The sequence below is a fragment of the Fragaria vesca genome, linkage group LG6, assembly GCF_000184155.1.
Source record: "Fragaria vesca subsp. vesca linkage group LG6, FraVesHawaii_1.0, whole genome shotgun sequence".
NCBI classification, from domain to species: Eukaryota; Viridiplantae; Streptophyta; class Magnoliopsida; order Rosales; family Rosaceae; genus Fragaria; species Fragaria vesca.
In genome coordinates, this window is record NC_020496.1 from 1,256,260 (window position 1) to 1,284,105 (window position 27,846).

Genomic DNA, 27,846 nt, shown 5'->3' on the forward strand with positions numbered 1-27,846 from the left:
CCTTCTTTTGTGGGCTAAATCTTGTTTTATTGACAAAAAAATATGTGATGATTGAATTGTATTTAAGAAATACGGACCAACTATATAATTACAGTTCTTAATTGCTCAAATAACATTCATTACATTCGACTCGCATGCAATTTGACATCTCTAAAATTTGAGCAGAAGCAACCAAAATCACCTAATTTTTTATGTTCACCATCATGATCATAAATTCAATTAGCTACTATTTGTCATGTTATGTAAATTAATGAGAATAACTCCAATTCATTGTAATTAGTTACCCCAAAACGTCACTGTCTTTTCAATCAAAAAAAAAAAATGTCATTGTCTTTAGGCTAAAAGCATTATAAATGACTAGTGTATATATAGCCGCCTCATTGGACTTGGAATATGAAAACTAATACCATTAGGCTTCTCTTAAATTTGCTCTACAAAAATGGTATCCATGAGGGTGTAGTGTTGTTGATATGCTTCTTATCGATGTGTGTACATTCAGGACCCTTTATGCGGGACAATGTACCTCATGAGTTTTCATATTTAATGAATAAGTTCTCTAAATATGCAATCCTATTCTGACTTAAGTCAATAATACTGCGGCCTAATCCTAGCTCTCTCTCGTTCGACATAGTTTCTATGGTTTCTACAGTGTGGCATCCCCCTCACATGGCAGTCACTATGACAGCCTCTACTGCATCAATGACTGCTCGACTCATCTCAAAACTCTCTCTTAGCAATTAAGAAGAACATGTTGATCTCGGAAATCTCCGTTGTCCAAACAAAGACTTCATTGCTCCGCGCCTTTACCAAGTCGGCAAATTGAACATGACTAGGACTCCCTTCGATTCATTTAGGAGTGTTTTGTGCTCAATGTGGAAGATCTTGTCTCCGGTGGAGGTTAAGGCCAAATGTGACCGATTTCTATTCACTTTCCACAATAAAAGGGATGTGATCCGTATCAAAAGAGGGGGACCTTAGGACTACCAGAGAGCGATGATCCTCCTTAATGACTATGATGGCTTTTCATATATCATGGCAGTGCCACTCGATTTTGTGTGGATTTGGGTCGAGATTTAAGACCTTCTGGCGACCTTCATGACAACAACAAAATCAAGGTTGGTCGGAGAGACTGTTGGCCCTGTCCTCCAGGTGGACAACCGTGGCAGCAATCACGGTGAAGTGCGGGTGAAGCTCACCCTTCCTCTGCATGAGCCATTAAGACTGGATATGAGAATTAGGGTTTCACCCATAGATGTTATTACTGTGAAACTCCGGTATGACATGTTGCTAGGATAGTGCCGCACATGTGCCATGATCATCCATGGTGGCCTTCCATGTCCTCGTGAAAGTGAACCACCGCAATTTGAGCCACCAGTGGTGTTGCTGCATTAATGCTGCCTACCGTACCTGCTATGGTGTTTCGGGGAAACATCCAAGAATCTCTCTATGTTCCTATGCCTCTTCTTCCTCTGGTTGCAAAAGAAAAGAGAGTAGTTTCAATTCAGGATGTTCCCCAACGAAGATCACTGGTATGCTTAGAGGTAGAAAGGAGGACAATGATGTAGATGGCAGTTTTGGTTCCGCTATAATTGAATCCTAATGATCTAGGGTTTTCGGTGGGATTTGAAGGCACACTGGGAATTGTGCACACCAGGAAGTCTCCTAAGAAGCGTGGGTGTCGTCGTGATAACAAAAACAAGAAGAAGAGTCATGGAGATACCTCGGATTCCATGGCATCTAGTTCCGTGGAAGGAGAGCTGGATATTACCTCTGAATCCGATGCAGTTTGATTTCCTACGGTCACTAGGAAAGGCCATTACAAAAACCCTATAATTGGTTTTGCTTCCTATTTTACGATGAATGGTACACCATGTGGTCTTAGGCCTCTAATTATTGGGTTTCACTTCAAAGACGGAGTAGATTCATTGCTTTTTAATTTTCATGTCCACCTTTTCGGACGTAGCTTGCGGTTTATTTTTTCAATTCATAGTTGAATTTCTTATTAAATACTTTGCTTTGTGCAATGGGTAGTCTTTGTTTATAATTGGTTTTGCTTCCTACTTTACGATGAATGGTACACCATGTGGCCTTAGGCCTCTAATCGTTGGGTTTCAATTCTAAGACGAAATAGGTTCATTGCTTTTTAATTTTCATGTCCACCTTTTCGGACGTAGCTTGCGGTTTATTTTTTCAATTCGTAGTTGAATTTCTTATTAAGTACTTTGCTTTGTGCAATGGGTAGTCTTTGAATTACTTATGCATCGACATTATTGGTCGTGATTGGATTTAAGCCTAATGGAATGATTCCAATTGTTTCAAAAAAATATGCAATCCTATTCTATGTTACGTACTTTGAATTCTTAACTTCAGTTTTTGACTTCATTTTTTTGTTTTTCTAATTTCTTGTTTTTTGACTTGCCACTTTATCACTTATGTGGTCGGTGAGTTCCATATTTTGTTACCTTTTTCATCCATTGACATTTTTCATTTGATATGTATCAATGATTCGCTCTTCCAAAACTGAAATCACAAAAACATTCATCATATTAATAAATAATGCACTTAACTGCATTTTACACATCGCAAAATGATGTAGAACAGATGGCGCTAAAGATTGAAGAGCAGATCGATCGAAACAAGTCTAAACCCGGTTTGCTCCAGATTTGGCGTTCGGTGTCTGATTGACCATTATGATACCTTTCTGGAAGCGGAACGGCCCAACAAACCAAACTCGTCGCTTTGCCACGACGTATGGGCTTTTTAGGTCATCCGAGTCCGTTTAGGCTTCCAAAATGCGATTTTACTTATTTTCAGTAATTACTTTTAATAGTTTGTTTTGGATTTGGTTTTCTTTTAATCCTTGGGATTTTAGGCTTTGTTGTTAGTTGCCCTAAGGTTTATTTGCTCCTATATAAGGAGCCTTTATCAGTTGTATTCGGCAACTTTGATATTAATAAAAACCTTGAGTTTATCTCAACTTCTCTGGTGGATTCCAGATTCTCTCGTGGATTCGAGAAAACTAGACTTGTGGATTCAAGTCGCCGTTGGTGGATTCCAACGTTATCTATTTCCGCTGCATCACAAAAGAAAAAAAGCAAAAACTTTGAAATATCAAATGCTGAAAATGTATTCATTAACAACAAAATGTATACTTGTAATCTAACTAATTCAAGCTTTCACTCTTGAACAATTGTCATAAGCCAAGTTCGAACTCTAGAATATGTTTCGTGCATGACATTAAACAATGAACTGCATATTATCGTTTATCTACTACACGCCTTCAGTTTTGTGACATGCGTGCTCTTTTCAATATAGAGGAACTGACAGAGAGTCGTACAATTTCACTCCAGTATGTTGATGAACGAGTCCTCATATTTCATTTGATTAGATTTTCGGAGGTAATGGCTGCCTTCATTTTCTTTCATGTACACTATTTTTTCTTCGAAATTCACTTGATTGTTGCTTCCACATTCCAAAATCGTACAAAAGGTAGCAGATAGTCTCTCAAATGCTATTTTGCGCAAATACTTACATGATTTGGCCATCATACTCACTGCAAAGTTGTTGAGTTCATTAGAATAATTTCAGGCTGTTTATGTTTCGTAGGGTTGGGAACTTATCCACCCATTTGAGTGGAAGCCAATGCCAGATAATACATGTCAACAATTGCGCAAGATGTATAAGTTTGCTGGAGTTCAGTAGCAAGATGATGTGTTATTTTGATTTTGTGCTATTTTAAACCCCAAGTTATTGTTGCTCTAAAAAAAACCTCAAGTTATTGCATTTGCTGGACTGCGTCATTAATTGTTCCAAATCTTCTGTTTTATGGTTATTTTTCAATAGGACATGGCTTCTCTGCTTGGAAAAAGAAGTGCTTGGATCTGTTTGGGTTTCAACAAGAGAGTGGCACGTTGCTTTTGTACTATCTAAAGGGTGAAATCAATTACAAACCCTCACGTGAAGCACTGGATCACTCTCTCCCTCTCATCCTATCATGTTCTTCATCTTCTCCCGAATCTTACTCTGTGAATCAACCAACCCAAATTGGTGTCTTTATAAAGAAGAGTTAATGAAAAATTTCGTTTATGTTTTTATGCTATTAGCTTTATTCTGGATGAAAGCATCCTCAAGCTAAGGCATGAGTCATACGAGTTTGCTTCCAGATCCATGATTCGTCTGAATAGTTTTGGTTTCTGGGTGAAGCTTTCTCAATCTAAGGCTATCATATGGGTCATTGTGTATGTGTTTCTGGAGTTTGATTCATTTTAATTAGGGGAGATAAGACTCTAGATCCAAATGATTTCATTTACTAACGCTAAAGGGATGAAGGTGAAGCTCTGGGTTGAAGTTCAGGGAAGATAGAAGATAATAATCTTCTATGAGTTTGCCTAACTTTGTATTTTGAAGCCTTTCATTATTGACCGTCAAGATCTATTTTGATGACGTGGCAGCTCCAAGCAGATCCAAGCAAACTGTTTTTATAGCAGAGAAGCCGGATCTTTTTCAATAAGGAACCTTCTATTCATTCAAGGATGAGGCCAAAAGAAGTTGAAGAGTAATTTGGAAGATGAACTTCTTTTCATATCAAGTGGAGATGTTTTAACCGAGCTTATTGCACTAACGTATTAGTTAAAATTCCAAAAAGTTAAATAGATCATATTTGTTTCTCACGCTGAACATAAAGATCATTTTCATGAGGTTTTCAAGGTCGGTGACTATCGTATTTTAGCATACTGTTTTTGGTTGTTGTGGTGTTCCTTGCTAATAGCATTATTGCATATATGCATATGCACTCATGTTTTTGTTTTTTCAGTTTGCTAAATATGCTCGTTGGCTGGAAGGTGATAATCGTTATCCGAAAGGTTGTCATATATCAGCAGGTCAAAAGAAGTGTGACATTAACCCAACCATGTCCTTCACTGATGTGATTAAAGAAGCCAAGAGACGAAGCGAAAATATTCTTAAGTTTGTGTTGAAGTCTGAGTATCAACGTGAGAAAAGTTCATATTCGTTTGCTTATGCTTCTCTAAAGTAAGTATTTTTTTTTAATTATACAACATAGATTTTCAATTGATAAATTTGTTACTTGTTTGGTTATTTTCCATTGATTTTTGCCAAAGAGTCATGAAAATAAGGAAAGCGCCATGAGCTCATGCAATGTTGTTTTTTTTTTGTTTTTTTAAAAAACACCCTGATCTAAATCAAGCCAAGTCTTGATAATTTGCATGTTTTTTTGTTTGTTAGGGTCAATAGCTAAACATCTTTTAATCTTCAAGAACAACCCACAAACCTCAAACTCTCACAAATTCAGAAACCCTCAAAAAGTAGCTTCAAGAATTTTTAAGAGAGAGAGAGAGAGACCCTCAGGCTCTTTCTCTCAAAAGAAGCAATGGCTTTGGATCTGGGTTAATAAAGGTGAGTACCTTTTTTTGTTGTAGTTGAGGAAAGAGAGGGACTTTAATGAAGTTTGGGTTGAGTGAGTTCGGAGGAAGCTTGATGTATCTTGTAACTTTTGTTTGTTTTGCGTAAGTTTATGTTTAACTTGTCTCCCTGTGCCTTTCTCCCTCCAATTCTATGAAGAGGTGAACAGTACACAATTACAGATGATGATTTGATGAGTCATGACTCTGGCCTTTATGGCCTTTTTCTTATTTTTCGGATAAGAGAAGGAACACATGCATTTGTTAATTTCTTTGGTTGTTTGGGTTGAGGAATTAGAAGGCTTAACCAGTCTGACATGGGAATCAGAAACTCAAAAAGTTAGTTGGATTGTGTTAGCTATATGTTGATTACCGTTACCAAACATAATATGGTAGAATAAGGATTGGAGAAAACGGGAAAAAAAATATTCTTCACATTAGAGAATATTCTAAGCTCAAGATAATTGTTTCATCAAAATGGTCGGTCCATTAAAATATTTTTATGAGAAGTCTCCAACGAGCTAGCACTACTGATATTTGAACATTTGATTCGTTATAAATACCTTCCCTTCTTTTGTGGGGTAAATCTTGTTTTATCGACCAAAATGTGTGATGATTGAATTGTATTTAGGATATACGGAGAGTAATTTTATCACCGGACGTTATGTCTAAGTCGTCTAAAATCTCAAAAATCCACTTCTAACTAGATGTGTTTTTACTTGTTAACTTAAATCAATATTTCAATCTAACCGACTATATTTGCACTTGTCAATTGCTCAAATAACATCCATCACTTGTCACCTTTGGCTCCATCGAACTTTGGCATCTCTAAAATTTGAGCAGAATGCACCAATCACCTAATTTTTTATGATCATGATCATAAATTCTAGAGTGCGGCTATTGGGACCTCCAAATTTGCTCACTTGACCTCCTTTTATTATGAGTTATTGAATAACAATTATCTCCTCTTACGTAATGACTATTAAGGACAATAATCATACAAAAAGAAGTATATTTATTCTCTTTAAACTTTCTAATTCGATAATTAATTGATTGTGTTCTTTATTATTTTCTTTATATATTTTTAATTTCTAATTTACTATTTTCTAAATTTTACTACATATTATCTATTTAATTAGAGCTAAAACTATGATCAATATAGACCATGTGACATAAAAATTTCTACTATCATACATGTTGAAAATCATATATATAAGGTGAAGGAATACATATGCAAAAACAAATCAATAATGAAAAATTAAATAACTATTGAAATAATTTCATGATGTACATAAAATAGAGGGGGAAAAAAACATACATAGAATACAATTGTTATCCTTGATTGTTGTTTAGCACAAGTAAAATAGAAAAAGAAAAACTAATTTATGTTAGAATATTTTCTTATTAGTAAATATAAGTTTTTTTATATCAGATAAACAACTAATATGCTACAATGAGACGGTACTGGGCTGGTAAATATAAGTTTTTGAAACCCAATACTTTGTGTTATTTGATTTAAGAGAAAAATTGAAGTCATTGAAAAAAATTTCTTACAAATTGATCAAATAATGGAGGTTTGGTGACATTCTATGGGAAATAAAAATTATCAAGTAATTGAGGTCGTGAAAGAGGTTTGAACGGAAAAAAAAATCAAGGAATATAGAGGTCTCGATGATAACATGCAAAAAGAAAAAAAAATTAAAAGAATGAGAGGTCTAGAGAATAAATAAGAGGTATATTAGTAAATTATTAAAATATATGTGAATAACATACCTAAGGTTATTTTAGGAATTTGAAAGGAGGTATAGTGAGCAAATGGTTGTAGTTAAAATTAAAAATGAGGTGTAAAGAGCATGAGAGGTATACTGAACAAATTTGGAGGTTCCAATAGCCGCACTCTAAATTCTATTAGCTAGTATTTGTCATGTCATGTCATGTAAATATATTAATGATAACAACTCCAAATTTATTGTAATTAGTTACCTTCAAAACGTTATTGTCTAATGTCTTTGGACTTTCCTCTGGGTCTTTTTTTGAGGTTGGCTAAGAGCATAATTAGATAAATGACTAGTACGTATAGCAGCCTCACTGGACTTAATTGGAATATGGGAATCTCATACAATTATGCCGCCTACAAAAATGGATCGGTCGGCAATCTTCTATTTGGTTTTTGTTTATCGCATAAAGATCAAATATGACAAAGCTAAAGTTCTAGAAATGTTGTTCATTTTCAAAACTTCAAATCCAAATACTTATGGTATTCTTATGGGATAGTGTCGTTAATCATGCATCTTATGAACAAGGTGGTTCAACTCAGGCTACTTCAGAAAAGTGTAGTGAGAGCACTGAAAATTACCATATATTATGAACTATAAGGAGCACCCTTGACATGGGATAATGTATTTGGCTTTGGTGTCTTACGAAGCATGTAACCCCAAACGGCCTCCATTCTAGTTCACTTATATGAGTTATATCTCTAGCCTGCTTTGGCTCTAGGATAATAGGGTTCTGCTAGCTAGTGTCCCATACATTTTGTTGATTGAAAAATCATACGACCTCTCTTGGTTATGTTTCGGGCTCACATATAATAGGTTAAAGTAGAATATGAAAGGGTCAAATTGTTCTTGTAAGAAAATGTTGCTTGAAATTGAAAATAAGAATCAAATAAGAGAACAATTGAAATTAATTGAATTGAAAATAAGAATCAAATAATTATATACATGGCATAGCACCTAAGATTTTGAGACCAATAATCCCTCTACCACTGATATTTGTTCCAAAAGGGTAAGAAATTTTCCTTACTAGGGAAGGGTAGGGAATTCGAAGTTCCTTATATAAAGAGTATAAAGAGCCTAGCAGTCGGGGTGTTGAAAAATATGGCCGGAGAGATTAGGTCTTATAAAACCACAGCGGTGCAAAAACAAGTAAGCTACCCGCATGGCGAGTGCGTAATGTTGCTGATAGAGTTCGCAAAGGTAATCAGAGGCCGCCGGCGGAATGGGGATTACGAAATAATTAGTCGAACACTAATAGGGAGCAGAATACGAATATGGTTGAATCTGAAGCGTGCCAAGATGTTAACCTACAAGCGTCACTATGCTATTTACATCGCCGAAACTCTTTTATGGATGAGTGTCCCCAGAGAAGAGCTGGCTAGAATTCTTCAGAAAATATTCGAGGTGATTTACAAGGCCATCTCCCCCGAGCAGCCTATCTATGTTGTCATAGAGTGCTTGATTGAGCGCAGTCTGGACTTTGAGACGCCAACGTGTGCGATTTGTTTGGAAGATTTTGCAGAACGTGAAGAAGAAGGCATTGTTACTAGTATTCCCTGCGCACACCGTTATCATCAACAATGCATTGACCCTTGGCTGAAATTAAAAATCGAGCCCCTGTGTCCCTTGTGCCGACGCCCATGCCATCCAAACCCTAACCCTAACCTAAGTCCTAAGTCCTAATTAGTCTGCTGCTCGATCATCCATCAAGAGGAGCTGTTAGTTTCTAGTGAACTTAGCATCATGATCCAGTTTTACTTTTATTTTGTGGCATATATATATGGTGATCATTTGGTGTTGATAGTGCCAAATTAAGGTGAGCGTCTGGTACTGAAGGTGCACTAAGGTGTAAGATATAGATCCGCTAAATAGCTTGTTTGATTTACTTATGTGCATGAGGCGCATAAGTATTGCTGACTGAATTACTCATCCTTTTCTAGGTTGGTTAATGCTTTTACTTCCCCTTCTGTTAGTGTTGCTGCATGTATTAGGCCTCAAGTTTCAGTTTCAGTCTTACCGCCACTCCTACGATTAATAACTAGGACTCTAGGAGTTTATTTCTTCTCTGCATGTACACACCCTTGATCATAAAACACAGCTAATGTGGGCATCTTCTTGCGGTCTGGGGAGCTGTCCTTGCGCCATGGGCTCTATTTAGTGAGCTAAACTTATCAAATATGATTTTTAGTTTCAACATCAAACAAGATGGTGTTCATATATTATATATAAGCATATGTTTCATAAATTCCAAGCAAATTAAACCACAAAGACAATAAGAGAGTGATCCCAAAAAATGGCAAAACCAGTCATTTGAAATCCCTATTTGAGCCACCTCAGTAACTTTGACAAAAGCATCAACCTCAATCACTTTTCAACTGTCATTCTATCTTTTGCCTGAATGCATGCCAGATGTTATAGTTTCTAAGTCTTTATTCTTGTCTCCATGGATGGATATAGCATCTTGTACATTCTTGTACACTTCAACAAATAATAGATGATAATTCCTTTATGACTCGGATTATCCCCTTGGCAATGCGATTTTAAAGATGAAGGTAAAAGACTAGTTTTAGTATAATGAGGAGGAAGATTCCGGCAAAGTTATTGGAATTCCGAGAGCTAGAGGGGGGATCAGGCTAGAAACTACCAATGTCGATACAGAATTACAGATGCATTGTGAGTTTCTTGAAACCAGAAGATACATTTTCACATGAGACTGGGAGCAGGGCTTTGATAAAACCAAGCTCTTCCTCACTCATATGGCTTGTAAAACTAGAATTCTGCATAATTAGTTGAGATCCATACTTTTCACTATAGAAATTCAACACCTTTTCATCTTCTCCGCTCCAATGTATTTTTGGCCATAGTTCTGTTTTAAAAAGAATCAAAATAAAACTGAGAGGTGCGTTTACATTTATATTGCAGGAACTGTATGAGAAAAGAATCATATCAAGTCTCTCTATTTGGTAATATTTGTTATCTGCTGTTGCAAATATACAGGAGCTTTCTCACTGCCCTAGAGGCTTAGACCATTCAATGGTCTCTCTTCAGAATACAGTCATACACAGGATAAAGCTGTATCTCTCCTTGCCAACATCAAGCAGTTCATTTTGTGCATTCAATATCACCGAAAAAACTCGACTGGTTTATGCTTGACAGATCATCATATCTCCATTTTGTTTTTAACTCCCAGGTTCATCAGCTATGAAAGCAATTGAGCTAGGAAACATATAAGAGAAAACAAAATGTCAGCCACTGCATGCAACCACATGATGGTCATTCCCAACAAGATTTACAGGTCTCAGATAACCGCTGACCATCATCGGTGTGACCATGTTCTGTATTTAAGATATCATTTCCACAGTTTCCACAAACTCAGCACCATTTTCCCACTGTTCCGGATACCAAGAAGTATGATACACATATGCCAAACATTAAGAGTCAGTTTTATCCAACTTTACCAATGGATTACCAGCTTCCTTTAGGTTCAGGTTAAAAAAGTAACCACCATGATGATTTCCACTCACCAGCCTGCTGAACATTAAGTTGTTGAGATGCCGCAATAAGTGAAGATGCTTTAAAGAAAGTACATAGATCCATGAAGTAACAGAGCTATTCTTTGAGTAATGTAGCATGAAGATAGCTCGACTAGAAGCAGAAGCACCGAATTCAACATTCCCTAACATGTGTACATCAGATGCCTCCCCTTTTGAATTGACAATGACAAATACATTCCCTAATTTCGTCTCTATGAATGAACTGAACGCATCACAACTATAAAAGTAGGCACCTGCAATGAAATATCATATTTCCTATGTCAAAATCCATTGAATTGACAAAAATGAAGTAGCTTTTTGCTCTCAAGTATAAGGCAGTTCCAATTGACGCTTTCATTGTTACAGCAACTTGAAGATATAATCCTACTGCAGTTTCCACAGGGACTTCTTTGGATCATTATTCTGCAATCAGTTTAGGAACTTATTAGCAGAAAGGTAGCCAGACACCATAACAGGCTCTTACTGACGTAGATCAAAGATAAGAACAGAATTTGGTATACTAGAAAAAGGGCCGTGCATTATCATCAAATGGCAAAGAACATAATTACAGAAATGAGGGCCAACAGTTAGTAAAATTAGATATAATCACAGAATTCTACAACACTATGCAAGGGAAAGAATCAATTCCTGTGGTAGATATGACACCTCCAGTAACACATTTTCTATGTCGAGCAAAGAAACTGAACAAGGACACTCATTTTTCTACAAGTCACAGATGTATAGTTTTGGATATATGACTATGCAAACAATGATCCAGGAAGTTATGCAGGCATGAGCTCTGTGATCCTGGAAGAGTGCCTGCATAACCTCTGCATACACTGGCATTCAATTGCTCATATTAACACTGCCTCTTCACTAACCCAACACCTATATACACCACCAAAATCAGAAGACCAAATGTACCGGGTAGAAAGAGCAAAGCTCTCTGCTTATCCAATGCCAAAGTACTGTAAAATCTATTGGAATCGAAAACTACCGAATGAGACAACAAAATTGCATCATCAACAACAATGTCTGAACTAAAAAAAAAATTTCTCCACCTTTCAAAAAAAAGGTTCTCCAATCTTACTGAGTAAATTGAAAGGAAATTTGAAGTGAATGAATTACCCAGATATAAAGTTTGCATCCCAACTTCTATATTCCCAGATCAACGAGCGGTGAAATTTAACAAAACAATTTCTAATTCAAAAAACAGAAAGATTTCATCTTGATCAGAAAAGCGAGATACCTGACCGGATTTGCACAGAACCGAATGCAGATTTTTTTTTTTTTTTTTTAAACCTGTTTTGGGAAAGAAACAAAATTACTGTTGGTTATTCTTTTTGTTATTTCGGGAAATAAATTCTGGGGTCATATGGGGGTAGATATCGCATACTTTGTCCCTCTTCTTAACACGAACCTCGCTAATTTGTCAGGGAATCAATCTAAGCAAGCATATATTGGATTTGTTTGAAGAATCCCTTAAGTCTGCACTTGGAGAGCAGTATGAGGCAGGCAATCGTCCCTCTATTGCTCCAATAACAGGAGATTTTCAATGGTGCGTGCATTTATATCTAGTTACTCTAACCGGTACCATTTAGAGATTATCTATTTACACCTCTCAATTTGTGGTGCAGCTACCATCCCTTGGGTATATTGTCTGACCTTTAAGGAAAAGGCAATGAGGTTCATGCAGATGCTGTTGGACAGGTACCGTCTATGACTTAGAGTTCCTATTTAGGGTTTAACTTCATAGCTGATATTGTATGTCTTTTAGCTTGCTTATGAGTGTCTATACTTCATGGCTCTGATATTGTTTGTCTCTTAGCTTGCTTATGAGTGCTATTTAGGGTTTGACTTCATAGCTCTGATACTGTATGTCTCTTAGCTTGCTTATGAGTGTCTATACTTCATGGCTCTGATATTGTATGTCTTTTAGCTTTCTTATGAGTGCTATCTTCATAGCTCTGATATTGTATGTCTCTTAGCTTGCTTACGAATGCCAACCTGTTGTCTCTTTTTTTTTGTGTGTTTGCAATGAAGCTCTCTTTCCAAAAAGGATAAAAAAGCTAAATGGTTCCTATGACATATTAATAAGATATCCAATGTTGATCAGTTTCATATGGGTTGTATGCTCTGTCAGTGAAATTCTCAGAGTGCCTCGTTTTAGAATCCGAGCTAGATGCTTATTTTTCTATTGCTGCACGGGTTTAGAAATATTAGTAGTTTGGTTGATTAAATGTCTTTCAATATTATTATCTTTTGGCCAAATTAATTTGTTTTTTTTTGTGCGAATGGAATCTCAGTTCTCACTGCCATCTTTCATAGTTATGCACTTCATTTCCTCACATATAATATTAATCTCTGTACTGCTGCTGGTGTTCATTTTGGCAGGCAATCAGTGAAAGTCTTACAAATTCCCAGATTGTCCAGTCATTCTGTGTAGAAGGACTAGGAGTGAGTTTTCGATTATCAGACTCATGGATGGAGAAGGTGAAACTTTTACCTTGATCTTGTAGGATTTATTTCTTTTTGACACATGGATGGATTTATTTGTTGCTTGTCGAAATTAATTTTCTTTTTCTTGCAGAGCATCACCAACTTGGTACATGGAGGTATCAAGCAGTGGGCTCCAAAGCTTCTTATTAAGAAGGCTTTGGTAGACTTTTCATCCCCCGAATCATCTGGTGCAATGGATTTCTTGCATTTCAGAGCAGCTATTATAGGGGACTCTATTGCCCGGATTCTTGAGTTTTCTGGTGTGAAGGTTATGCGTGCTTCTCATGTCACTGCCTATGGGTCACAGGTACATTCACAAGAACTTTTTTTTTAACCAAACAATATCTGATTGGAATGATCTCAATTGTTTTGTTTGTGTTCTGTAGGGTTGGCAACTAATCCGCTCATCTGAGTGGAAGCCAATGCCAGTTGACACATGTCAACAGTTGCGTGAGTTTTATACGCTTGCTGGAATACAATGGCAAGATGAGGTATCAATCTTATTTTGTGTTATTTAAACTATAAGATATTAGATTTAGTTAGTCTGTCATCTTTAATTGTGTGACATCTTATGCTTTATTGGTATTTTTCAGGAGGGGACTTTCTATTCGGTCAGGGAGGAGGCCCTGAAGAATTTGAGAAATGATATGAAAGAGAAGTTTCTTGTCATGCCACGGGGAGATATTTTAACTGAGCTCATTTCTCTTGAGTATCGGTTAAAATATCAAAAAGCAGATTGGATTATATATATTTCTCATGCTACACATGAGGATCATTTCTTTCAGACTTTTAAGGTTTGTGGTATACTGTTTCTGTGGTGTTCCTTGCACATTATTTTTTTTGGATACATTCCTTGCACATTATTGCATAGTAGCATACTCATGTGTTTTTTTTCTTTCAGGTAGCTGAATCTGCTGGTTGGCATGGAGGTGATAATGACTATCCCAAATTTAGCCATATATCACTTCAAAAGAAGTGTGATTTTGGTCTAGCCATGCAGTTCAATGATGTGTTCAAAGGAGTCAAGAGCCGAAGTGAAAATCTCCTCAAGTTTGTGCTGCCAGAGTCTGAATATCAGCGTGTGAAAACTTCACACTCAGTTGCTTATGCTTCTCTGAAGTAAGATTTTGTTTTTTAATTATACCACCTAGATTTTTAATTGATTACTTTGTTGCTTGTGAGTGTAGTTTCATAATTTTTGTTATTTATTTTTGACAGGTATGCTATTCTGAAGAAAACCTTTGGTGAAATTGCCTTTGATGAGATTGATGTCAAACATTTGTTTAATCGCAAGGTGCCTTTCACTTCTTGCTCACTCATCTATAATAACATTTTATTGTGGATGTGGATTTAGTTAAACAGAACGTTGCACTCACAGAATATATGGGAAGCTTGTTGACTGAATATAGTGAATTTAGGTCATCCCCTAAGGACAATGTCCAATTATCAAACTATGCATTTGTATCATTGATGGATTCAGCAGGAATAAGTGATGGATCTGCTCTCTGTGGAACTTTGTTTTTCTTTTTTTCATACTTATAGAGCTTGTAGTTGCTTGACATATCTTCTCTTAATTCAGGCCTAGACATTTTGAACTAGTTAAAAGCACAATGAGTCGCATCAATCACAATACAATTAATCAGTTGCTTAATCTATCTTCTCATTCGCTCTACAGAGGAAAATATCAAACTTCCAATTCTCGATATTGTGAGATAATCAAAGAATTCTTAGGCTGTTATAGATGCCTAATTTAATCATATTATCACATTGCACACACCTGTCAGTTCTATGATATGCAAAGCTTAGGCTTGTTTTGGTATCTATAGTTTTATTTGTTTTTGTTAAGAGATGCATTTGTGTTTAGCTTTTCATTTTAGCAGACATTTTCATATTTTTATTAGATTTTGGTTACTTGAGTGGTCAATGTTTAAATTAGGAATTCAATTTTGGTTGAGACTAATCATCATCTTGCAATTAAAAGATGTTTCACTCCCCTTTTGCTTCTTCTGTGGAGTAAATTCTCATCTCAAAGTTCATTGTTAATAGTCATGTGGTGGTTTGCACAGTTGCTTTACTTGCTAACCCATCTCATCACTACATATAGTTTTCGTGGTATTCAAAGTCCTTTGTACATTCATTTACTTTACTCCCTTGCCATTTTGATGCAGTTAGCGAGCTTATTGGCTTAATATATGCTCTGTTAGTGTAATGCATTTTTCTTTTACAATTGGTCATAGTACATTTTGTTGTTCCTACTTCCTACTGCTGCTAGCTTACTGTTACTGGAAAGTTCATATGATCATGGACCCTATTAGAATCAAACCGCTACGGGTGCCCTATCCGCTTCTCCTTTTACACCATGTATTTGTATGTGTATATGCATAGCCATTTGAAGTGCCTTTTTTATCTGATTTATTTTGGTATTCAACTCCCAGTTGGTGATTGCAAGGACTGGTTTTTATGCTCATTTGATAATCTGTCTTTTTACAGGGAAAAACAGCTGTTTATCTCCTTCGCACGTACAGCTGGATATCTGGCATGCTTGATCACGTCCACAGGGAGGAACTGAAAAAGAATAATGCGGTTGTAGTAGAGCATGTCGGTGCCCGAGCTCTAGCACTTTACTTGCTTAGATTTCCAGAGGTAATGATTTTTTCAATTACCCTGCCTTATGTTCTTTTACGTATAATGTTGTTTTTCTTTCCGAAATCACTTATTTTTGCCTCCACAGGTCATTCAAAAGGCTCTGGATAGCTTGTCAGCTGCTGTTCTGTGCGACTATGTCTATGATCTGGCTATGATCTTTACTCAGAAGTTCTATGCTGAGTATGCTCGGGATTTACAGTTTGCAAGAGTTCATTTCGATCACCAGGAGCAGCGGTTGAAGGAGCTGACAGCGGCTGCAATGTCTAGAAGAACGTTGCTCATTGAGGCAACCCGGATTGTTATGGAGAAGTGTCTTGAGCTGTTAGGTTTGGAGCCCGTCTCCTGTTTGCTTTTCTAGGCTATTAGGACCTTTGTTCTTATTTTGTAGAGAATCTGAATCTATTTTATGTTTGCTGAGTAAAAGGGGTTGGAGGGTACTCTTGATTTTCTGGTGTTATTTTGTTCTTTAAATTTGATAGCCTATCCAATTATCCATCCATTTTTGAATCTGCAACTTTTGTATTTGTTACTTGATTAGTTTTTCAGGTTCCCCTTTTTTGTGTATTTAAAGTTTAAAAGAAAAATGATAATGCGCACAAAAACCATTAAGCCCAATCTAATAAAAATCTCTTTCATGCATTCATTGTAATAAATCTTATGTCAAAGACTGTTTTCAAATGAGCAATGTCAACGATCTCTCGAATGAGCAATGTCAACGATCTCTCGTAGCCCCAAAAAATTCTCGCTCATCATTGACTTGTAAACTTACTTTGCTTATCTGTAAGCGCATTACTTTGCTTATTTGTAAGCACATGTAGACCTAGCCATCGACATATTTACTGGTTACTCATCTAATAATATAATAAAATTTGTCTTTAATTTCTTTTTCTAAAACAATATTTATCTGAAACGACATGCCTTTCGAGCTGGTCTCATTGCCGTCTATTATTATAGATTTTAAAATTCTTCACGACTCTAAAATTCTCAAAGAATATGTATACGGCAGCTCCTCCATTCCATAACATATTTACTCTTTCGTTCAAAATATTTAATATTCACATGCTAGTCCAAGTTTCCTCCTTCACTCACATATTTTTGAAATAGAACTTTGTAACAGATTCTTTAGCAAAACATGGTCACTCTGGCGGCATTCAAGCATGGAATCGAAATCTCCATGAAGCACCTAGAACGGCTCTTTATTTTGATACATACAAGCTTCGGTTTTTCTTGTTTTGCTTGATACATACAAACTTCGGTTCTCCAAAAAAAAAAAAAAAAAAAAAAAAAAGTTAAAAATAAAGACCCAAATCCTAAAACCCCTTCAGCTCACTTCACTCGTGAGAGCTTCTTCAGCTTTTGCTCTCAGCTCTCAACTCTCTCTCTCTCTGCTCATCTCATTACCAGCAATGTCCAGCTCTCCATTTCCATAGCCTCTCTCTCTCTCATCATGGACTCCATACTCGCACTTCATCCCTTCCCCAATCCGTTCACCCCTCACCGGAATCCTCCCTCCTCAATTTTCACGCCCAACCGCCGCATCACAATCCAATCCAAATCCTCCAGAAGACCTCACAATTCAGTCCCAATCATTCACATTCCCAAAGCATTCGTCTTTCCACAACCTCCGGCGACCTCAGAGAAGGAAGAAACGCCGCTTCTCGCGGTCGCGCGGCAGGTAGTGCTGGCCCTGGTCTGTCTTGGAATCGGCTTCGCTCCGTTTCGCGCTGCTGCGGCGGCGGCTCCGGTGGCGGCGGTGGAGGAGAAGAAGGAGGTGAGTTACGAGAGCGAGGGATACTCGGCGGTGACGAAGCGGCTGCTGGAGACGGCGGCGGTGCTGGTGAGGAGCGTGGAGGAGGGGAGGGATGTGAAGGCGGTGGAGGAGGCGTGGCGGGCGGTGAGGTTGAAGAAGGAGGAGTTGCAAGGGGAGATATTGGAAGGGGTGCAGGTGGAGCTGAGGAGGCTGAGGAGGAGTAAGGAGGGGCTGGTGCGGCAGTGCGATGAGATTGTGGAGGAGGTGGTGGAGGTGAGGAGGGAGATTGAGAAGGCGTTGCGAAACTCCGGTAAGGCGAAGGATGCGGAGGAGGTGAAGGAGAGGGTGGAGAGTATGGAGGAGAGGGTGAGGAGGTTGGAGGAGGAGTATGGTGAGGTGTGGGAGAGTGTGGGAGAGATTGAGGATGAGATTTCGAGGAGGGAGACAGTGGCGTTGAGCTATGGAGTCAGGGAGCTTTGTTTTATTGAGAGGGAATGTGAGCAGTTGGTGCAGAGTTTTACTCGCCGAATGAGGAGGAAGAAGAGTGTTGAAAGGTATTGCATTGTCATGTTTTATGTTTGTGAATTCGAATTGGAGCGAAAATGATATGAAGATTATAGCTTTTCAATGCCTTAGTTTGATTTTGCCGCCTTTCTACCAACAGCATTGCATTGCATATTTGTATTTGGAAGAAAGTATAGTATGAATTCGCTGAGTGAGTATCAGTTGTTATGTGGTTGCAGTGTGCCTAAAAAATCGGTTACCAAGCTTTCTAAATCTGATATACAGAAAGATTTGGAAAACACGCAAAGAAGACTTTTGGAGGAAACAATTCTGCCAAATGTTGTGGAAGTTGATGAGGTGGGACCTTTGTTTACTTCAACGGAGTTTGCTCAGAATATAAAACTAGGTCTTGAAGAGTCAAGGAAGCTGCAGAGAAAGGCTGAGTCTCAAATAAGGAAGAAAGTGAAAAAATTTGGTGAGGAAAAGCGGTATCTTGTACAAACACCTGAAGAGGAGGTGGTGAAGGGTTTTCCAGAAGTTGAGATGAAGTGGATGTTTGGAAAGAAGGAGGTTGTTGTCCCTAAAGCTGCTGGTCTCCGTTTGTATCACGGGTGGAAGAAGTGGCGTGAAGAAGCTAAGGCAGACCTGAAAAGAAATCTCATAGAAGACGTTGATTTTGGTAAACAGTATGTGGCCAAAAGACAGGTAGCTATTGCTTCATAATCGTCACTCTTGTTATTGTTGATTCTCAAGTAAGCTAAATAACTTGTTTGGTAGACTTATATTCTCTGCCTGTAACAAATGATGATTTCAGGAACTTATTCTTCTAGACCGAGATAGGCTGGTGTCAAAGACTTGGTACAATGAGGAAAAAAATAGGTGGGAGATGGACCCAGTTGCTGTTCCTTTTGCCGTCTCAAAGAAACTGGTTGAGGGTGCTCGTATTAGGCATGACTGGGCTGCCATGTACATTGCACTCAAGGGTGATGACAAGGAGTATTACGTTGACATTAAGGTAACACGTTAATATATTTTCTCAATCTATTACTTCAGTCATAATTCCATGTTTTCGTCTTAAACCGAAAAAGTAAACTATTGCTGTTTGTTATTTTCGTTAATGTTTCTCATTTTCAAATACTCATTCAGGAATTTGAAATGCTTTTTGAAGAGTTTGGAGGGTTTGATGGGTTGTACATGAAAATGCTTGCCTGTGGTATTCCAACTGCTGTTCACCTGATGTGGATCCCTTTGTCTGAGTTGGATTTCCGTCAACAGATTCTCTTGACTGCAAGGCTGTCTCACCAATGTTTTAATGCGTTGTGGAAGACAACAGTAGCATCGTATGCAAGAGATTGGGTTATGCAGAAATTTAAAAATATAAACGACGACATAATGATGACAATAGTGTTTCCTATTGTGGAGCTTACGCTCCCCTACTATGTATGCTCCCAACTTGTAACTCACCAGTTATATGTCTAGTTTTATTATAATACTGTGTCCCTATCGTTGTTGCTCTAAGTTCTGACATTTTACCTATGACAGGTAAGGATACAGTTGGGGATGGCATGGCCTGAGGAAATTGATCAAGCTGTTGACTCAACATGGTACTTGAAATGGCAATCTGAGGCAGAAATGAATTATAAATCCAGAAAAACGGATGGTCTCCAATGGTACATTTGGTTTCTCATGAGAACAGTTGCGTACGGATACGTCTTGTTTCATGTTTTTGGTTTTCTGAAGAGAGAAGTTCCAAGTTTTCTTGGTTATGGGCCAATACGCACAGATCCAAACAGGGAAAAGTTGAGGAGAGTGGTAAAGCTCTTTACCTTTCTCTAGTGCCAATTTTAATAATAAATTATACAAAATGTTGCAGTTGCTTTGGGGGAACAGTAGCATTGTAGAGTAGTTATATCTTTTATATTTGCTGTTTCCATCGTATTTATGAAAGAAATGGGCTTTACTACAACATAGATAGACTATTCATAATAGATCTTTTCTTTTGGTCTGAAATCTGTAATGAAGACTTCACTTAGAAACGGTCTGATTTTTTGTAAATTGAAGTGATGTAGTATGGTTGGTTCATAAGATGGTCATTTGCCATAAATAGCTCCCAACATCTTTTAATAAATATCTCCTTTTCTGTTATCTTTCAGAAATACTATCTCAATTCCCGGGTAAGAAAAGTTAAACAGAACAAAAAGGCTGGCGTCGATCCTATAACACGTGCTTTTGACGATATGAAGGTTCATACTTGGAACTTGGGCCTTTCTGGTGGTTTTTCATGTAAGTTAATAACTAACTGAATAGAAATTGACCTGTGAGATCTATGGCTGGTTTGCAGAGGGTAAAGAACCCACCAATACCGTTGAAGGACTTTGCAAGTATTGAATCCATGAAAGAGGAAATCAATGAAGTTGTGGCATTTCTTAAAAATCCTAAAGCCTTTCAAGAAATGGGTGCCCGTGCACCTCGGGTAGGTTATGCAGCTTATGTCCTATATAATATAGATATCCCAGTATTTTGTTCATCATAGTCCAAAATTTAGGTTCCAAACAATCATAGGTAATTGGCTTTTCAAAGTTCGTTTGAGAAATTTTCAGCATGCAACTTTCTGCAAGCAATATACATGACATTCCAAACTATCTTGTGCTAGGAGCTTCTATTAACATCATTATTATTTTTAAATAATTTTCTATATTTGTTTTATAAGCAAGAATTTAGAGGGTCCATAACAAGGACGTACAATTACACTTCTGTTAGTTGCCAGGGTGGGTTGTTATCTATGCGGTTGATATGCTTCTGAATCCGCTTATTTCATATTCCAGGGAGTTCTAATTGTGGGTGAGAGGGGAACAGGAAAGACATCTCTAGCACTGGCTATAGCTGCTCAAGCTAGGGTGCCTGTTGTTAACATTAAAGCTCAAGAGTTGGAGGCTGGACTATGGGTTGGGCAAAGTGCATCTAATGTTAGAGAGCTGTTTCAAACAGCTAGAGAATTGGTACATTTTATAATAATTTCCTCTCTTTGTTCACTGGAAAAGATGAGTTCTTTGACTTTTCTATTCTTGTGCTGAGTTACTTTTCCGTCATGTTTAGGCACCTGTTATCATATTTGTGGAGGATTTTGACCTATTTGCTGGTGTTCGAGGTAAATTCCTTCACACTAAAAATCAGGATCATGAAGCTTTTATCAATCAACTGCTTGTCGAACTTGATGGGTAAGTCTTATCTCTTATGTCGTTCTCCACTAAAAACCCTTGAAGATTATGGGCTTATTGTGTGATCATAGATGACTCTTGTACATGAAATGATTTTGGCTAATGTTACATTTTGCATCCAGATGTGTAAAATGAAGTAGTTCATGTGGACTAGGAAGGAAACAAAATGAACTCCACCTGACTAGATCCTTGTTTTGTTGAATAATAGAACACTGGTCATTTATCTGTTTGAAATCTAAAGATAAACTTTCAAGAAAAACAAACTCATCACACATGGACATAGACACGTGCTCTCTAATGTTTCAAACTCCTCTCAGTTGGTACCAGTTTTTATTTTCTGATTTTTTTAAGTTTGCAGCTTCTTTGTGTTCCTTCGGGTGCTCTTCTCTGTTTATGTAGCTAATAATGTTCAAGTCAAACTATGTTACTTATCAGGAAATGATCTCTTGTTTCTGTTTCCTGACTAATTTTACACTTCCTGCAGGTTTGAGAAACAAGATGGGGTTGTATTGATGGCAACCACTGGAAATCTCAAACAAATTGATGATGCCTTACAGAGGCCTGGTCGCATGGATAGGATATTTCATCTTCAAAGGCCAACTCAAGCAGAAAGGGAGAAGATACTACACATGGCAGCAAAAGAAACAATGGATAATGAGCTCATTGATTTTGTAGACTGGAGAAAGGTAATTGCTGAATCGGTATTAGTTTTCGCACTAAAACTGTTATGAGGTTCATGAGGATGTTGAGTTGATTTGTAAATTAGTAGTGCAGTGTGCACATCTCTGATGATGGTTACTGCAGCCTTCAGTTTTCTAATTGCATTGTGATTGGTGTATATGTTCTCTGAGAGTTTATGTGAATATCACATCTTTGCCTCTATATAGTCTTTAGTCATATAATCTCTTTTGGTGATTTTTGGCTTCTAGGACTTGAGTACTCGTAGCAGTTATTCCTTGTGTTATTATTTTCTGAAATCTTTTGTTGTCATCATTTCTTCACATGGCAACATTCTCTACATTCAGGTTGCTGAAAAGACTGCTCTCTTAAGACCTATAGAACTAAAACTGGTACCTGCATCGTTGGAAGCTAGTGCCTTTAGGAGCAAGTTTCTTGATACAGATGAGCTTATGAGCTACTGTAGTTGGTTTGCGGTAAGGCACAATTGATGCTGTCCTTTCATGTCTCCTTTTTTGTTTTTTCCTAATTTTGTCTTGTTGCATTTTCCAAAATGTTATGGGTAATCCTTGTTGCTTTTTGCAGACTTTCAGTACCATTATTCCAGAAGGGGTGCGGAAAACCAGAGTTGTGAAGAAGCTAAGCAAAATGCTGGTGAATCATCTGGGGTTAACATTGACTAAAGAAGACCTGCAGAGTGTGGTTGATCTAATGGAGCCATATGGTCAGATAAACAATGGAATAGAACTTCTAAACCCTCCTCTTGAGGTAATAAGTTATCTTGTGCGTTTTGGTTGTTAATGAACATTGGTTTACTTGTCCAAAGTCTCTTACTCCATTAGATTTTCTCATCTCATTTGTACATCAACATCGGTGCAACTCTATGTTCTTGTTTGATTTAAAGTTAACTAGTTGTTTCAAGATACTTGTTTCCATTTGATAGCAGCAAAAGCGTGAATAGCTTGGTGAACTATAATTTTCTCATCCAAAGTTTTCACTGTGTCAGATGATTTCTCCTATTTATCATGTTTAATCCCAACATAGTGGGCATCTTAGACTGAAGTTATCAATGCAGTTTGTTATCTATGCTCTATTTATTGAGATTATTCTATTTATTTCTGAAGATGCTGAATTATTTTTTCCACTGGTGACCTCTGTTATTATCCAAGAATATAAATTTTCAGTTTATTTTACTCCTGGAAGTCACTTGTTTTTGCATGCTCTGAGTTGGGATGTAAGCTTAGGTTCCTTTTGTTTCTGTTAAACAGTGAATTAACATAAGTTATCAAAATTGCAGTGGACGAGGGAGACCAAGTTCCCTCATGCTGTCTGGGCTGCAGGTCGTGGTCTCATTGCCCTTCTGTTACCAAACTTTGATGTTGTAGACAATATATGGCTGGAGCCATTGTCTTGGCAGGTTTTCCTCCTTCTCTATATCATCACCTTATTATATCTCTATAAGTTTCTTTTGCATATATTTGAACTCTTTTATCTCTATTTTCCAGTTGTCTTCCTCATTTTTGAGGAAATTGTCTATGTGTTTTCCTCTGATTCTGATATGATGGCTTTAATCATAACATAGATGCATTATAAGTTGCACTATGCTCTTACTGTTTTTATTTATCTATCTAATAAAGTTGAAAGTTTGTACCTTTAGCGGATAGAAAATATAAGTAGGAGAACTACTGCTTGTATTCATCTATCTAGAAAAGTTAAAAGTTTGTACCTCTGAGCCAACAGAGAGTATAAGTAGGAGAACTAGATGAGAACTAGGCTGGACGTTTGTATTGCAAAGAGAAGTAGGAAGTCCATTGTCTAACTGAACTGTGTTGTGGTATAGCTATTTGTTTTTTAGCCTCCAATGGTTAAATTCTTTTGCTTGAGTTGTGTGCTCTTAGTCCCAGACAAATTGTGAATACTTGAAAGGTGTCCAATATAGTAGATAATGGTTACAGTGATATTTTTTATGTGATTAATCTAAATAAATACCAATAATATTTAGCCTTCTACAGGGAATCGGATGTACAAAAATAACCAAGGCGAGAAATGAAGGTTCTGTGAATGGCAATTCTGAATCAAGATCATACCTTGAAAAGAAGCTCGTATTTTGTTTTGGTTCGCACATTGCAGCACAAATGCTACTCCCTTTTGGGGAAGAGAACTTGCTGTCTTCTTCAGAGTTAACACAAGCGCAAGAGGTTGATTTCATTTAATGCTTTGTTCTTTTCAACGCTATTAATGTAATGCAAAAAATTTATGTTAGAGGATATGCAATGTGCAATCATTTCTCTAATACTGTTCACTCGTTAACTCAATCCGCAACAGATTGCTACACGGATGGTTATTCAGTATGGGTGGGGACCTGATGATAGTCCTGCAATATATTATCACAGCAATGCGGTATTCTTCTGTCTTTGCATTCAGGAGGTGGTCATGACTTGTGTTAGAGATATAGATATTTCTCACTTGCCGGCTAAATTTTTTTATATTCTATTTCCTCGTTCGTATTGTTAATATAGGGATATTGAGCTTCTAACTGGAGAGGTTTTGTTAATATAAGCTTCCTCTTTTTACTTTGTATTCCATAATCCATGAAATTTTCTCATAAAGGATAAATGTTGAAGTCATAACATGTTCTCTTTGATACAGTCTACTGCTTTAAGCATGGGGAATAACCATGAGTATGATATGGCAGTTAAAGTTGAAAAGGTATGACGGCTATGACTATTATTTTGTTCCAAGCAATTACTCTGTTGATATAACTTTATCGTAATGCTTTTTTATTTTGTAGATCCATGATTTAGCCTATTTTAAAGCTAAAGAAATGCTCAATCAAAATCGTCGAGTTCTTGAAAAGATAGTTGAGGAGTTGCTTGAGTTTGAAATCTTGACGGCAAAGGTAAATTGCTATGTTCATTTTGATTGCTACCTCTTAAAAAATCTTTTTCATCCAATCTGCTATTAACATTTTGTATGATCTTTCGAACCTTCAATATCTATTTTTATATTGTTTATTGGTATCTGTTATTAATGGGCTCTTATATCTATTGGCAGGATCTAGGAAGAATTTTTGAAGAAAATGGTGGGGTTAGGGAAAAAGAGCCTTTCTTCCTTTCTGGAGCGCATGATAGAGAGGTATTCTCAAATCTCTTAGTATTTATCTGATACTAATGTTATGAAGCTTAGAACTTCATTTTGTTAATTTCATGTACTATACTGTGCTCGTCAGAAATTTTGGTATTGCATTTTTGAACAATTTGTGTGTTTAGGGAAAGTTGTTTATTTAGGGTTTTTTTTTTTTTTTTTTTTCAACTTGTTGAATTGCTTGCATGCTAGGTCTGACCAGGATCACACACATAGAGTGATAGAGTTAGAACAGGAAACAGAGAAATTTAAGCTCAATCTATTAAAGTGAAAAAAAAAAAAAAAAAAAAAAAAAAAAACCTAAGACATCTATCACAAATGGTTATAAAACTCTGTTGGTTGCTACATGATACTCTTTCCTGTGCTGGTCTTCCCAGCGCAACTCCTTTGCTGTCCCTTGACCCCTGAACTCGTTAGATTTGATGTGGAACTGTTAGTAAGTAGGGAGCTTTCTGGTAGGTTAAGTGGGTTAAGATGTTTTATGCAAACTAGTACCTCATACATAAAATGCACATCACTCACTTCATCTGTAACCTGTTCACTTCTCATGAACTCGATCATTACTTATTTGGTATTCTTCCTTCTTTGTAGACATCGTCTGGCAACTTTCTTGAAGGTGGAGATGTATCAGCCACCATGCTTTTGACTTGAGCAGCATAGATTTCTTAGGAATAGGCGAGCTCGTAGAACCAATACCTATTTTGGCATGAACATAGGAACCCCTTTGTTTCTGACGAGAATCCCTGAATGCTTATGGTTCAGTTTCATCTTCGTTGTCATCATGCCATTCTTTGACATAGGAAATCTAAGCCAGTTATAGAGGAAATAGTTGTGGCTTGAGAAAAGGCAACAGTTTTCCTTCTCAACCCTTCATCACTTTTCAGAGTAGAAATCCTTACTGTATTAGGGTATTACCTGTTGTCAACATTCAGATCGAAATTGTTAATAGAATGATAAATGTGACAATATATAGAGACGTTTTGAAACTACATCATCTCTTATGATGTTCATCCTTCACGGACCCAAGTTAACATGTTCACGTGTGAGCTCCTATAACCGTACCATTACCTCTACACTAGAATTTACCATTCCAGTAAAATAAAAACTTTAAGCTTTTGATCATAGAAAATTATGATATGTGATGAGGGGTTAATTTCGATCTCTGAAGCAGTTCAAGGACACTACAAGTTTTGTGAAGTAGTTTTTAGTCAGTAGTCAGTTGATGAATGGGAGATAAACTCATATTTCTTCCTCTTGAGACAAATGCTTGCGTTTTCGGCTATGCTGGAGTCTAGTGCTTCTTCTAAAGCTCCTTTGTTTCTCCCAGCATTGCGATTATATCTCATAAAAAGGTTTGTCTTTCCAACGTAATATTGGAGTTGTCCTTGATTCCATAATCCGCAAGCCACTTGTCATCATCATACAAAACTCTCCCATCAAAATGCAGAACACGACCAAGCTGCCGATGCCCTTTCTTTTCTTCAAGCTCTTGTTTCAATTGCTTAACTGTAGTAAAGGAACCTACCTTGAGAATAAAGGTGTCTACACCGGTACCGATCACAGTCACTGTGATATTGAGGTACTCCTTCCGAAAGTTACATCTTGTTGGAACTGGTGATGGCCACCATGGGATTACATAGGGGACAATCTGCAACCCCGAAGATACTCGAGGACTATTCTCAGATGGAATTACTGTAGCTATCTCTAATGTTTTTTCTCTAACATTGCACATGACTAATCTTGGCTTCTCGTTGTCTCGTAGATACACCATATCCCTATGAATTGGGTGAAAACCTAGCATGCGAAAGCCGATGGAACGTTGTTCAGGAACCATCTCTGACAGAGAAGTTATTTGATGAAGTATACACCATTCTGGTTTGCCATCTACTTCATTTTTTTTCAACTCCCAAATAACCATAGGTTCAAAATAATTGAAGTTCTCCAGGCACATCTGCAAGTGCCCTCGACAAACACCTATATACCAACGGCGGGAAATATACACTCCGGTCGGTAGGGTAGGTGGATCAATGAAACGACATTGATCAATAACATGAGCATCACTAGTAGTACCACACATATTGATCGGATCCAACTCAAAAATAGAACCTTCTTTGGTCAACCAATACAACTTCCCATTGCAAGCAATGCCCGGCGTCGTTGGCAGTATTGAGAGAAGAAAGCGTTGTTTATCTGACATTCTAGATAAAGAATACTCTCTCCATTCACCTGTCTCAAAAGAAAAGATCTCCACAAAAACACTCTCAGAACATTTGGCATGGTTGTACTTGGTAATCAACTGCACAACCATGCACCTATACTCGGCATGAAGCTTGATTGCAGAGCTGTTGCTAGTAGAACCTTCTTCCTTGATATCGTAGTAGGGCTCGCAAATGAATCCTGCTGTCGTAACTATATCATGAGCATGTCCTGGAGGGGAAGGAGGAAGACGAATACATTTCTTGGTGTAAGGATTGCATATGTAGTAAACAAGTTTAGTATCACAACCTTGCGCGCACAAGACTATGTCATTATAACTCCCATACACATAAACATTACCTTCCCTGTCGCTGGCATACTTTTGAAGACAAGGAAGGAATGAAAAAATACTTGATATGCTGCTGGCTTCTAAAAGAGGAGAAGGAGGCTCTGATGGTATGGTGAGGACCAAAGTCTTACGAA

The 27,846-nt window shown here is 37.3% G+C and overlaps 2 protein-coding genes across 2 annotated transcripts; both read left to right on the forward strand.

The window, feature by feature from the left end:
* The first annotated feature begins 8,494 nt into the window (after positions 1-8,494).
* Positions 8,495-16,231, forward strand: LOC101297172 (arginine--tRNA ligase, cytoplasmic-like). The gene is made up of 9 exons (XM_004304734.1): positions 8,495-8,737; positions 13,123-13,221; positions 13,319-13,534; positions 13,614-13,718; positions 13,821-14,021; positions 14,129-14,346; positions 14,446-14,521; positions 15,718-15,870; positions 15,959-16,231. The coding sequence occupies exons 1-9, from the start codon at positions 8,495-8,497 to the stop codon at positions 16,229-16,231; spliced, it is 1,584 nt and encodes a 527-aa protein (XP_004304782.1).
* A 1,089-nt stretch (positions 16,232-17,320) lies between these two features.
* LOC101297468 lies at positions 17,321-26,116 on the forward strand. The gene is made up of 19 exons (XM_004304735.1): positions 17,321-18,177; positions 18,367-18,832; positions 18,942-19,142; positions 19,274-19,567; positions 19,670-19,939; positions 20,281-20,370; positions 20,469-20,600; positions 20,953-21,126; positions 21,224-21,345; positions 21,830-22,031; positions 22,371-22,499; positions 22,609-22,791; positions 23,321-23,440; positions 24,036-24,221; positions 24,349-24,423; positions 24,673-24,732; positions 24,815-24,922; positions 25,078-25,158; positions 25,759-26,116. Exons 1-19 carry the CDS (start codon positions 17,321-17,323, stop codon positions 25,816-25,818), a joined length of 3,810 nt encoding a protein of 1,269 aa, XP_004304783.1. The 3' UTR covers positions 25,819-26,116.
* Positions 26,117-27,846: the final 1,730 nt, after the last annotated feature.